The sequence below is a fragment of the Oryctolagus cuniculus genome, chromosome 12, assembly GCF_964237555.1.
Source record: "Oryctolagus cuniculus chromosome 12, mOryCun1.1, whole genome shotgun sequence".
Lineage (NCBI taxonomy): Eukaryota > Metazoa > Chordata > Mammalia > Lagomorpha > Leporidae > Oryctolagus > Oryctolagus cuniculus.
The window spans coordinates 64394215-64407926 of record NC_091443.1 but is presented as its reverse complement, the minus strand read 5'-3'; the positions used below and the strand labels follow the sequence as shown (position 1 = coordinate 64407926).

The 13712-nt window shown below is 44.3% G+C and overlaps 1 protein-coding gene across 1 annotated transcript in view; it reads right to left on the bottom strand.

Moving 5' to 3' along the window:
- Nucleotides 1-2187: 2187 nt before the first annotated feature.
- CHP1 (calcineurin like EF-hand protein 1) overlaps nucleotides 2188-13712 on the bottom strand; it is a 58027-nt gene continuing 46502 nt past the window's right edge. The window contains exons 5-7 of the mRNA XM_051822078.2: nucleotides 9268-9329; nucleotides 4306-4428; nucleotides 2188-4172 (exon numbers count right to left, since the gene is read on the bottom strand). Of these exons, the coding sequence (XP_051678038.1) occupies nucleotides 4119-4172; nucleotides 4306-4428; nucleotides 9268-9329 (239 nt within the window). The 3' untranslated portion in view covers nucleotides 2188-4118. The remainder of the gene's footprint in view (nucleotides 4173-4305; nucleotides 4429-9267; nucleotides 9330-13712) is intronic.

Here is a 13712-nt window from a genome sequence, read left to right as displayed (position 1 = left end):
TTCTTCATTAAGGTTCATTTTTAATTATCTTTATATACAGAAGGTCAACTCTATACTAAGTAAAGATTTCAACAGTTTGCACCCACACAGACACACAAAGTATAAAGTACTGTTTGAAGACTAGTTTTACCATTAATTCTCATAGTACAACTCCTTAAGGACAGAGGTCCTACATGTGGAGCAAGTACACATTGTTCATTTGTCAATTGACACTCTTATTTACGACATCAGTGATCACCCGAGGCTCTTGTCATGAGCTGCCAAGGCTATGGAAGCCTTTTGAGTGCACCAACTCCATCAGTATTAAGACAAGGACATAACCAAAGTGGAAGTTCTCTCCTCCCTTCAGAGAAAAGTACCTCCTTTGATGGCCCCTTCAGAAAACCAGTTTGTAAAGGCATTACTTCCTGAGGCATTGCTGCAATCAATACTTGCTTCTCAACAGAATCCATTCTAACAGTATTTTAAATACAACACTTGACAACATATTCTAAAATCAACATGGAAAAAACAAGGGACTCCAAAGAACATTGCAAAAACAACACTGAAAGTAAAGCACAGTTATTCAATTGTGGGGTTAACTTCTTTTGAAACTTGTCAAAAGCTGCAACTAGATGTTTTAACTTTGACCTAATAACATTTCTGTAAAATTTTTTCAGTTATACGCAGAAAGGTAGTCATGTATCAACACTTTACAACATAAAATTGGAAGCAATGTATACACAAGAAAATAAATATTACACCAGGTTCATGAAACATCACATACCCACTAATATAAACTAGAAAGAACAGATGGTATGAGGGAATATTATAATGTTGATTTTTTTTTTAAATATTTATATTACTTGAGAGGCATAGTTATAGAGAGAGAGGGAGAGACAGATCTTCCATTCACTGGTTCACTTCCCAAATGCCTCCAACTGCCAGGGCTGGGCCAGACCAAAGCCAGGAACTAGGAGATTCTTCTAGGTCTCTCACATGGATGCAGGGGCACAAGCACTTGGGCCATCTTCTGCTGCTCCCTTAGACACATTAGCAGGGAGCTGGATTGGAAGCAAAGCAGCTGGGACAAGAACCAGTGCCCATATGGGATGCCGGTGTTACAGTCTGCAGCTTTACACACTATGCCACAAGCTTGTCCCCAATATGTTGATTTTTAAAAGCCTGATAAGTTATATTCCATTATGTTCAAATACATAACGCATGAACAGACCAGAAGGGAGCAATGGAAATAAAATTAGTGTCACAGGGATTTTACCCAAAATCTAGCTAATGTTCTAATGTTTTTACAGCATCAATTAAGTTTTATTTTAGTCACAGACTGGTATACCTGTGGCCATAATCAGTAACATTAAGGTGTGGAGGAAAAGAAAAAGAAAATAATTCAATTGGCATTTCTCCTAGACAGATCTGTATTGGCAATCACCAGCCATCTTTAGTTTGAATCACTTATTAAAGCTTCTGCAAAATAATGTATATTTAGAGAATTTCAGTTCAGTAATGATGATTTATCTATATATTAGGTCCTCCAAAACTGCATGGTTACTCCAGCTATCTCCCACTTTCTTCAAATCTCAAAATTCGACCCAAAGTGAAGAAAAGCTGAAACACTGGAAGTCATTTGCATGGACTTTTGAGGCAGAAGGGTGTGACAAGGGCAAGCAGGCATCAGGTTGTAACTCCAGATGACTAACTGCAGTGGTTTACTGCTCTTGGTCCTGTGGTATACTACGAAGTCTTCAAGTCATAGGAGGCACTTGTACCCTGGGCTGACGAAGCAGCCACAATCTGGACAATGTGACCATGTGAAAGCTGAGTGCATCACTGAGACAGGCTGCAGGTGAATGAGGGTTGGGCAACTCAGTAACAAGCAACAGGCAGATACAGTTATTTTTAGCCCCCCACCCTACCCCTTTTAAACATTCAAGAAACTAAGAAGTCAAGAATATAAATGGAATCTTACCTGGAATGAATCAGAAATGGCCAAGGCTGACAAACTATGCCTGGAGGAAAACAGCACCAGCCCCTACCTGAATGCCTCCACTTCGCATGTCCAGGCAGCAGATTAGATCTGCATTTGATAGTACAGACATAAACCTGAGTAAGGGAGACATCATTTGTGATTTCAAACTAGAAGGAGTATCAGTTACATAACATTTTTTGTAAAACACACAGAAAAAAATCAAGTTTTTTTTAACCACAAGTATTTATTGATGGATTGAAGAATACAATTTTAATGGGACAATAAGGCACAACTGTGGATTAAAACAGTTTGCTATACAGCCAAAAGGGAGGAAAAGCCATAATCTTAGGAACTTTATTTAAATATGCAAATCAAGGAGCCTCTAAAGTACCTCTTTAACAGATCAGTATTAATTCTTCCCTTTTATACAATTCCTATATTACATCACTTGATCACAAAGTCAGACTGGTACTTCATAAAGAAGTCCTCATCATTTAGACTTGAGTCATCCAGCCTGGCCAGTCCTCTGTTCCCTACTCTTCCCCATCCCTCCACAGGGATTTTTTTTTTAAGCAATACCTTTCCTAAAGAATTGTGTACGCATGTTGGATAGGCTTCCAAGGCAAGGAAACAAGCAAGCACGCAAGCAAGCGATCAGAGAAAGTCAGCTGAGGGCAGATATACTTGTATAGGTGAACAGACTCATTCAGGCAGACATTAGGATGGCAACAATTAATTCAACAAAGTCTAGGTTAAGCTGACTTTGGCAGAGAAGTTGCTCTGGCTTGCTCAAAGACTTGTAATGCCACCTTAGGTTGTGCCAGTGGTGCCAGACCCCTTATTTCTAAGGGATTAGCAGTGGTCTACAGGAGGAACTAGGAAGCTAATGTAACCAGGCAATGAATGATACAATACATTCAATGCTTTGGACCTGTGTTAGGAGCTGTCTATGGCTTCCAGCATTAACATTTGCCAAGTATAAAAAATTCTTCATAAAGAATTTTGTGCAAAACTTCAAGATGCTGAGGACAATCTTTAAATCTTTTAGACTGGGATAAGTTAGGCACTTCCGTAACACTAATCTTTCTACTTGGAAATGTGAAGTGAAAAACATTCCAGTGCATGTAACACTGAGGCATAAACCATGCTGCAATGGTATGAATGCAGAAGGCTGTATAGGGTGCCCAGCATCCTTGTTCAAAAAGCCATGAGAAAGTCCCCACATATATTGTTCAGAGCAACCATTCTGGTGGTGACAATGTCCCCAAAACAAGCAAACCTGCAGGCATAAGGCTCTTTTCTGAATAGTCATCGCTGCATTAGCTAGACAGCCATGTAGTGGAGAATCAGAGGCCAGAGGTAGGGTGACTGGGGCAGATCACCTAGAATACTTGGCTCCACACTTCTCACCAAGGCCACCTTTCAGGATGGACACTTCCACCCAGAAGCCCTTTGATGACAGAACAGAGTGCAGAGGACCAAGAGATGGTCCCTTTCTGAGAGAAGTGTTAATTACTGCAAAGCTCCTGAAAAGGCAGCATCCTAGAGACCGATTTGAGAGTGAAGGTAGATAAGCTCAGCCAGACCTCCGCACTATTCCTGCCAAGTCAGAAATATAATCAACAGGCATAGCTTGGGGTGCCAAGCAGAACAGAGGGAATTTGAGGCTCAAGAAAAAGCAGGAGACAGAAAGACTAAGTGAACAGTAGGTTGGGTGTGAGGGAGAAGTAGGAAGCAAAGGACAGACATAAAGGGAGACGAAGCATGCTGGAGCCTCGTTGGAGGGAAGGCAGCATGGCTACAGTCTAGACTCACGCAAAGAGCTCAGCCTGCTGGTTCTTGGCATGGTTCCCTCTCACTTTCGCAGACCAGATGGATGTGTGGCATTCAGCAGCAGCACAGGAGATGACAGACATAAGTGGAGAACCCACGTATGGATACTGAACAGAAACAGACTGGGTGTACCGTTGTGTAATGCCCTGTTTATACACCAAAGGCAGGTTTGTGTTAACAGAACGTATTTGGGGTAGTCATGCAACAGCAGTAGTACTTTAGAAGGGGAATGATGGGGCTTAGGGGCAGCTGGTGGACAGAAGGACTCTTAGGTTCCAGTTCTTAAATACGAGAAAGCAAGGAACAATTTGGTCTCTGTCCTTTAGTGAAGAAATCGGATGCTCATTTTCTGTTCTACATCCACTTTCTCCAAAACCTGAGGGAGAAAAAAACAACAAAAATATATTACAGTTATGAAGGCTGCAGGCAGCCCCAAGCTCTTACCTTTCTCCTCTTGTTCCTGTGCAGGAAAATTTAATTTTTTCAAAACCAAGAGGTGACTAACCAACCTTAACAAATTCTGTAAAAGATATGGCACTGTCTCCATCCTGATCAGCCTCCTGGATGGTCCTGTCTGCGATGCTGCCCAGCTGCTCATCTGAGATATTCACTCCAACCATCATGCGCAGCACCTGCAGGACCGAGAGCCAGAAATTCTATGTGATGTGGGGGTCAGAGGGCTCTTTTACTGAGATGAGAGATAAAGCTACCCATTCCCCCTTTCCTCTGATACCCTCTAAGGTAACAGCTGCAAAGCTGAAACCCTTATCTTCTCATCTAGGCCCTTCTAGACAACGGTGTGAGCAGAACTCTCTGGCAAGGCTGATGGACAGGAAGGGAAAGACAACGACACAGTCCTTCGCATTGTTCTCTTCCTCACACTGCCCGCCCAGATGCAGATACAGCACGTGTTGGTGGCACAGCACTCATTCTGGGGCTGTGCGGTGAGCCTGGTTCCTGGACGTCATTTAGGTACTGTATCAGCCTGAGCCACCTACCCTCAGACGTCTCGTATCATGAGGCAAAGAACTTCCTTACTGATTAAGTCATTTTGGTGGGGTGTTACGGGATTACACCCAAATACAGCCACCTCTGAGGTAGAACATTAAGATCTGAACAAAAAGAACTATGTTAAATGATAACTCCTGGGCCAGGTGTTTGGCGCAGTGGTTAAGATGTTGTGTGGGACACAGGCATTGTATTTTAGGGTGCCAGGTTCAAGTCCCACCTCTGCTTCTGATCCAGCTTCCTGTAAATGTGCACACTGAGAGGGCAGCAGATGATGCCTCAAGTAATTGGGTCCTTGCCACCAAGGTGGGAGACCTGGATTGAGTTCCACATTCCTGGCTTTAGCCCGGTCCAACTTCAGTTGTGGACATTCAGGGAATGAATGACCAGACTCTGTCTCTGTCTCTCTCCCTAACAAAATGAAAATAAATAAAAAGTACACTAAAACCAAATCAAATTTAACCTGCCCAGAAGATGAGAAATCACAGAAATTCAGAAAACTATTTTTTAAGAAAAGCCAAGTCCTTTCCAAGGATCCCCCCCACCTCCCCGCATTCTACTAACACCTCAGGATGTGAACATACATTAAAAATTGCTACTTCGTGCAAAGTAAGTAAGTTTGATGACAGGACTCTCAGGAGACATGCAAAGGCTGACTCACAGACAACATGAAACAGGAGAGGATGCCTTTTTGACGCCTCACATCATTTCTAAAAATATTCTAACTAAACAAACACTTCAACAGACATCAGAGTACATGTGATTTTTTTTTTAAAAGTACATGACAGAAAACAAAAAGTACATGACAGGATTTTTTTGAAAAGAACTCATTTTTTTCAAAAATCAATTCTTAAAAATTGAAGGTTGTATATTTTAGGAACAAATGTACAGAGATTGAAGGATTCATAAAAAGAGGTTATGCCTGTAAGTGATTTAGGCTATATTATGTGCCATCTTCTCTGTGAGGCCAACCAGATAAACCCATCCTCAAACAGCAGCTTCTGCTTATCTCAGTCCAATTATCTCCTCAGTGGTTTTATTTTCAGAATTATAGACATGGATGATGCATGTGTGCTTTGTGTATTTATAGGGAGCTGGGGATAGGAATGGTGATGTCTTAAAGACCATCTTGTACAGTCTGCAAATGAGGACATCAAGGCCTAGAAGTGGCTTGAACCAGGTCCTAGCAATCAATTATTTTTAATATTTGGTGAAAGTTTTTGTGTAAACCCTTTATTGATTTAAGATAGCTTCCTTCTATTTCTGTTTTCCTTAGATTTTTTAAAATCATAAATGATGAATTTGATAAAATTATTTTTCTATGGAAAAGACCAGTTAATTTTTTATCTTTAACCTGTTAAACCTGATAAAATGTACTAACCTTCTGATGGTAAACCAACTTTGAATTCCTAGTATAAGCTCATATTGGTTATAATAAAATATTCTTTTCATAAATTGTTAGATTCAATATGTTAACATTTAGTTTAGGAATTTTTATATATAAGTAAGAGACTGCCCTGTAATTTTCTTGTAGTGTCTATAAGGTTCATATCAAGTTATACTTTGGCAGTACAGGGAGCATGCTAGTTAGTCATACTGGCCTCATAAAATGAGTTGGGGAATAGAACTATCTTTATTGGCCTATAAATGCCACAATGAGCTATACAATTTTGAAATGTACAGTCTAGGCTTTGACATGTACACACCTGTGACACTCTCACCACAATCTAGATAATGAACATATCCATGACCCCCAAATGTTCAACCTGGACTTTTTTTTTTTTTTTTTTTGACAGGCAGAGTGGACAGTGAGAGAGAGAGAGAGAGAGAAAGGTCTTCCTTTGCCATTGGTTCACCCTCCAATGGCCGCCACGGCCGGCGCGCTGTGGCCGGCACACCGCGCTGATCCAATGGCAGGAGCCAGGTACTTATCCTGGTCTCCCATGGGGTGCAGGGCCCAAGCACCTGGGCCATCCTCCACTGCACTCCCTGGCCACAGCAGAGAGCTGGCCTGGAAGAGGGGTGACCGGGACAGAATCCGGTGCCCTGACCGGGACTAGAACCCGGTGTGCCGGCGCCGCAAGGCGGAGGATTAGCCTAGTGAGCCACGGCGCCGGCCCAACCTGGACTTTTTATAAGAACCATATTAATAAAACAGTATCATTCAGCCTTTCCTTAGGAGAAACTCATATCTACTGAATTACTCAATGTTTTTAGAAATTGCAGTAACTAGAAAGATAAGATATTCAGCTCTCTCACTTTGGCCAAATGTTATATCCTTTTGCTGCAATGAAACTAGTCATCTAACACCTCACCAGTGCATGAGCACATCTGTTCCAAAGTCATTCCTGGCCCCAGGAATATTCCAGTGGCATTGACTGGCACTCTCAACAGTCTCCTCCTCCTCCTCCCTGCCTCCTAATAATAGAAAATTAATCAATCCTCTACTCCAGAAAAATCTTTCTGGCAGCCAGATCCAGGCCAGGGGATAAAAACACACAACTACAGACAGACTGCCTCTATCTTTTCTCATCAGAACCCAGAAGCCCACATGTCTCAACTTTTTTTTTTTTTTTTTTTTTTTTTGAAGATTTATTATTTGAAAGAGTTACAGAGAGAGGTAGAGGCAGAGAGAGAGGTCTTCCATCCACTGGTTCACTCCCTAGACGACCACAACAGCTGGAGCTGCGTGATCCGAAACCAGGAGCCAGGAGCTTCCTCCGGGTCTCCCACGCAGATACAGGGGCCCAATCACTTGGGCCATTTTCTACTGCTATCCCAGGCCATAGCAGAGAGCTGGATTGGAAGTGGAGCAGCTGGGACTAGAACAGGTGCCCATATGGGATGCCAGCCCCTCAGGCCAGGGCTTCAACCTGCTGTGCCACAGTGCCAGCCCGTGTGTGTCAACTTTCAATAAAGCAAACTCTTCTTGGAGAAGACAGATACTCAAGTGTTCAAACAAGGGCACTTGTGCCCAACAACAGACTGTTTCAGTTTTTGCTCAGACACAGAAATGGAGGAAAACAATGGACTGGTCCTCACATGACTTGAGTAATCCTCAACTTAGAAGACTTCTCAATAAGACACTGAATAAATTCATATTTATTCAAGAGGGAGTGGAAACCACTACACTTTTTAGGTCCATCTAGAAATAGAGAACATTTTCTAAGAAAATTCCTAAATGTGTTACCCTTCTAGGGTCCTCTATACTCACAAATAAATATATTAAAAAGGAGTAATTTTCTTCCCTTCTAAACTTACAGGAGGGGAGAAAGGTGTAAGAAAGTGAGAGAAGGGCACTGCTAACAGGAAGAAATTCCAGTCACTGCTAGCAGGACAGGGAAGTGTCCACAGGAGCAAGAGGAGACCATGAGCGGTGGGCTCAGGGGACGCCAGCACATCAGTGCTTCCCTGGCTTTCACATCAGGCCAGAGTTCACACTGAACAGTGGCATCGGGACAAACATTTGGGGTAGTGGTTGAGGTGTCACTTGCGAAGCTAACATTTCCATATATCAGAGTGCCTGGTATCAATTCCAGCTCTGCTCTCAATTCCACCTTCTTGCTAATGCTTACCATGGGAGGCAGCAGGGGATGGCTCACAGACTTGGGTCTCCGCCACCCACATGGGAGATCTAAACTGAGTTCCCAGATCCTGGCTTTGACCTGGCCCAGCCCCAGCTATTGTAGGCCTTTAGGGAGTGAACCAGAGGACAGAAGATACCTCTCTCTTACTCTGATTGTGTTTGTGTGTGTGTCTTTCTCTGTATCTCTGCCTTTCAAATAAAATAAAAACAAATGAAGTTTTCAAAAAGATTTAAATTATTTGGGGGGGGGGGGTCAAACCAGCAGCATCTACATACACATCACCAAAACTTACCTGGCTGCCAACAAGCTGATCTAGCAATAACTAAACTATTTGATATGAACCATGTCACATATTTTAGCCACCTAAGAGACATTTGGTTAGCTTAAAAATTTTTTTCAATTATATTTATTTGAGAGGCAGCAAGAGACAGTGCAAGCTTCCATCACTAGTTCACTCCCAAGTGCCCACAAAAGCCCCTGTCTGGGGCCACAGCCAGGAGCCAGGAACTCAATCCAGGCTTCCCATGTAGGTAACGGGGACTCAGTCACTTGAGCCATCACTGCTGCCTCCAGGGTCTGCATGAGCAGGAAGCTGGAGTCAGAAGTGAGCTGGGTATCAAACCCAGTCCCTCCACTATGGAGTATGGGCATCTTAACTGCTAAGCCAACTCTCCCTTGGTCAACTTTTAAATAATGGTGACATCCATCTGTGAAGACTTAATCATTCCAAGTTTTCCCAAGTCACCTGCTCTTTTATCTAGAACAGAACTCTGCACACAGCAGATGTTAAACAAATGCTAATGGAAAAAAAATTCCTAATCACAAAAATAAGAAAGTAGGCCCAAACCCAAGTTATCCGAGAGTTCTCCCACGTACCTGTAACAGCTCATCACGGGAAATCTTGTCATCTTTATCCAAATCGTATAATCGGAAAGCAACTAGTAGGGGAAAAAAAGACGTTAGTGGAAATTCTGTACTTTTTTTTTTTTTTTTTTTTTTTGACAGGCAGAGTGGACAGTGAGAGAGAGAGACAGAGAGAAAGGTCTTCCTTTGCCATTGGTTCACCCTCCAATGGCCGCCGCGGTCGGCGCGCTGCGGCCGGCGCACCGCGCTGATCCGATGGCAGGAGCCAGGAGCCAGGTGCTTTTCCTGGTCTCCCATGGGGTGCAGGGCCCAAGCACTTGGGCCATCCTCCACTGCACTCCCTGGCCACAGCAGAGAGCTGGCCTGGAAGAGGGGCAACCGGGACAGAATCCGGCGCCCCGACCGGGACTAGAACCCGGTGTGCCGGCGCCGCAAGGCGGAGGATTAGCCTAGTGAGCCGCGGCGCCGGCCTACTTTTTTCTTTAAAAAAAAAAAAAAGACATTATTTTATTTGTTTGAAAGGAAGAGTTACAGAAGCAGAGGCAGAGAGAGAGAGAGAGAAGGGGAGAAAGAGAGGTCTTCCATCCACTGGTACACTTCCCAGATGGCCACAACAGCTGGAGATGGGCCAATCCAAAGCCAGAAGTGTGGTGCTTCTTCCAGGTCTCCCATGTGGGTGCAGGGGCCCAAGGATGTGGGTTATCGTCTACTGCTTTCCCAGGCCATAGCAGAGAGCTGGATTGGAAGTAGAGCAGCCAGGTCTCAAACCAGCGCCCATATAGGATGCCAGCACTGCAGACAGCTCTTTACCAGCTGCGCCACAGCCTTGGCCCCAAAATTCTTTTTTTTTTTTTTTAATTTATTTTATTTATTTGACAGGCAGAGTTACAGAGAGAGGTAGAGACAGAGAGAGAGGTCTTCCATCCACTGGTTCACTCCCCAGATGGTCGCAATGATCTGAAGATCCCCACATGGCTGCGCCGATCCGAAGCCAGGAACCGGAGCCTCCCCCGGGTCTCCCAAGCGGGTACAGGGGCCCAAAGACTTGGGCCATCTACCACTGCTATCCCAGGCCATAACAGAGAGCTGGATCGGAAGAGGAGCAGCTGGGATTAGAACCGGTACCCATACAGGATGCTGCGCTTCAGCCCAGTGTTAACCCACTGTGCCACAGCACCGGCCCCTCGGCCCCAAAATTCTGTATTGTTTTGCCCCCTCAGCAACGAACTAAATACGTAAAGGACATTTTATACAGAAAACTGACAACAAACAGATTTTCAAAGAACAATTACCATTACATGTGGGGTTTTTCACGACATTATACCATTTACGAAATTGAGAATTCATGGCATCTTAGATTAGATGAACAATGCTCTCTCTTCCAACAAACAACAAAACTTCATAAAAACTCAAATGCTCTTTTTCTTATATTAGAATGCTAGAACAACAACAACCCGGAAGAACTTGTTTAAGTTAGGTCACCTCACACGAACTATCAATTTTACTGTGTCCTACTTGGAGGAAACCAACAATAGGAGTCACACAGGACCTAACAGAGGACTCTACAAAGTACTGCTTTGAGAATATAGTGTCTGGCAAATTCATGCCAAATTCCAAGTAATTCTCTACCACTTGGGAGTCTGCAGGTAAAGAACTTGAGTTTCAAATAAACACACCAGGGTCTTATCATGTTTCTCTCTTTAACAATAGATAAGTCTTCTAGAAGCTAAGATAAATGAGACCTTTGCTTGTGTGTTTGTAAGAGAGGGAATTCAGAATTGCTGAAGGGCTACCAAGTGAATGGCATGATTTTACAGCTGATTTTACAGGCACCTTGAGAAACAGTCACAGGGAGGAGGTGACTGTCCTGTCATGTAGCTGAATTAAGTGTGGTTTTGAGGTTTATGAATCACGTAAGTGGTTTTCAATTGGATGCAACTAATATTAAAAAACCTACACGCACTGCCCTAGAATTATTAAGATTCAGAGATTTACACCCTGTCCTTAGAAACTCTCTATCTGGTAGAGGACAGCAACATACACTACTCCCTCTAATACATTCTTTTTCTTTTTGACAGGCAGAGTGGACAGTGAGAGAGAGAGACAGAGAGAAAGGTCTCCCCTTTCCGTTGGTTCACCCCGCAATGGCCACTGTGGCTGGTGCGCTGCGGCCGGCGCACCGCGCTGATCCTAAGCCAGGAGCCAGGTGCTTTTCCTGGTCTCCCATGTGGGTACAGGGCCCAAGCACTTGGGCCATCCTCCACTGCACTCCCGGGCCACAGCAGAGAGCTGGACAGGAAGAGCGACCGGGACAGAATCCGGCGCCCCAACCGGGACTAGAACCCAGTGTGCCAGCGCCACAGGCGGAGGATTAGCCTAGTGAGCCATGGTGTCGGCCATCTAATACATTCTAAGTGCTGTAACACATCCAAAACGTTGCGAAAACAAAGCATATGGTGGACACAATTTTCCGGTAGAGAGGTAGGAACATTTGAACAAGGCCTCGAAACACAAAGAAACCTGACAAAGGATGGACATCCCAGAGAGAGCTATTATTCAGACCTACACGTTTAAGTACACCCCCTCCTTCCAAAATCAAAGAGTGAGTCTACTAAAGCTGAAGTAAAAATCTCAGAAAAACTTGGGAAAAAATGATGGAAAAATATAATTTCTTCTTTGTTAAGATATATCACCAGGGTCTGGCACTGTAGTATAGTGGGTAAAGCCGCCGGCTGCAGTGCCGGCATCCCATATGGGTGCCGATTCAAGTCCTGACTGCTCCACTTCTCTGATCCAGCTCTCTGCTATGGCCTGGGAAAGCAGTAGAAGATGGCCCCAGTGCCCCCCAGGGCCCCTGTACCTGCATGGGAGATCCAGAAGCAGCTCTAGCCGTTGCGGCCAGTTGGGGAGTGAACCAGTGGATGGAAAACGCTCTCTCTCTCTCTCTGCGACTCCTTTTCTATGTAACTGACTTTCAAGTAAATAAACAAATCTTAAAAAAAAAAAAAAAAAAAAAAAAAAAAAGATGGGCAGGCACTGCGGCTCAATAGGCTAATCCTCCGCCTGCGGCATTGGCACACCGGGTTCTAGTCCCGGTTGGGGCGCCGGATTCTGTCCCGGTTGCCCCTCTTCCAGGCCAGCTCTCTGCTATGGCCCAGGGTGCAGTGGAGGATGGCCCAAGTGCTTGGGCCCTGCACCTGCATGGGAGACCAGGTGAAGCACCTGGCTCCTGGCTCCAGATCAGCGCGGTGCGCCGGCCACAGTGCGCTGGCCGCAGCGGCCACTGGGGGTGAATCAACGGAAAGGGGGGACCTTTCTCTGTCTCTCTCTCTCACTGTCCACTCTGTCAAAAAAAAAAAAAAAAAAGATATATAACTAATCTGGGGGAGGGCTGGGAAAGACTTTTTCTAATGTTTTTTGGTTCTTTTTAATCTTGCCAAATTGGAGCATTTATGTTGAAGAGGTTTGAATTTTAAGAAAAAGGAGACAAGGATACTAAGCATTCCTAAAGGAATAAGTGTTCCATATATATATATATATATATATATTTTTTTTTTTTTTTTTGACAGGCAGAGTTTGACAGTGAGAGAGAGAGAGAGAGAGAGAAAGGTCTTCCTTTTTCCGTTGGTTCATCCCCCAAATGGCTGCTACGGCCAGCGCACTGTGCCAATCCGAAGCCAGGAGCCAGGTGCTTCCTCCTGGTCTCCCATGCGGATGCAGGGCCCACCACCTGGGCCATCCTCCACTGCCTTTCCGGGCCACAGCAGAGAGCTGGACTGGAAGAGGAGGAACTGGGACTAGAACCTGGGGGTGCCGGCGCCACAGGTGGAGGATTAACAAGCCACGGCGCCGGCTTGTTCCATATATTTCTTAAGACATGCAAACATATGCACACCTCTGCATATACCATTATCTTTCTAGAATACCATAAAATGTGTTACCTATAAGAAATTTTAGGGTGAATTCAGGATGAAAATCTGTTATATAACTCATAAATACTTGTTTCTAATTTTCTTGTGTGTTATCCATTCTGCCATGTCACATTTCTAATTTTATTTATTCATTTAGGAGGCAGAGAGATGGACAAACAGGTTCCATCTGGTTCATTCCCCAAATGCCTTCAACAGCAGGTGCTGGAAACTCAATTCAGGTCTCCCGGGTAGGCAACAGGAACCCAATTACTAACCTATCACTGCTGCCTCCAGGAAGCTCAAGTCAGGAGCTGGCGCAGAGACTCCAAGTCAAACTCTGAAACTCAGATATTCCAATCTGGGACACTGGCATCTCAACTGGCATCGTAACAGCTAGACTAAATGCCCAACCTTTTGTGTTCTTAATCAGATGCCTGAAATAAACCCTTGCACCCCTTTCTGCCAAAGTATTTAAAGAAGCTGGGACTTCTGATTCTTGAATCCTAGGAAAGCAATAACCAGAGGGCTCATCCAACATTCCTTCCC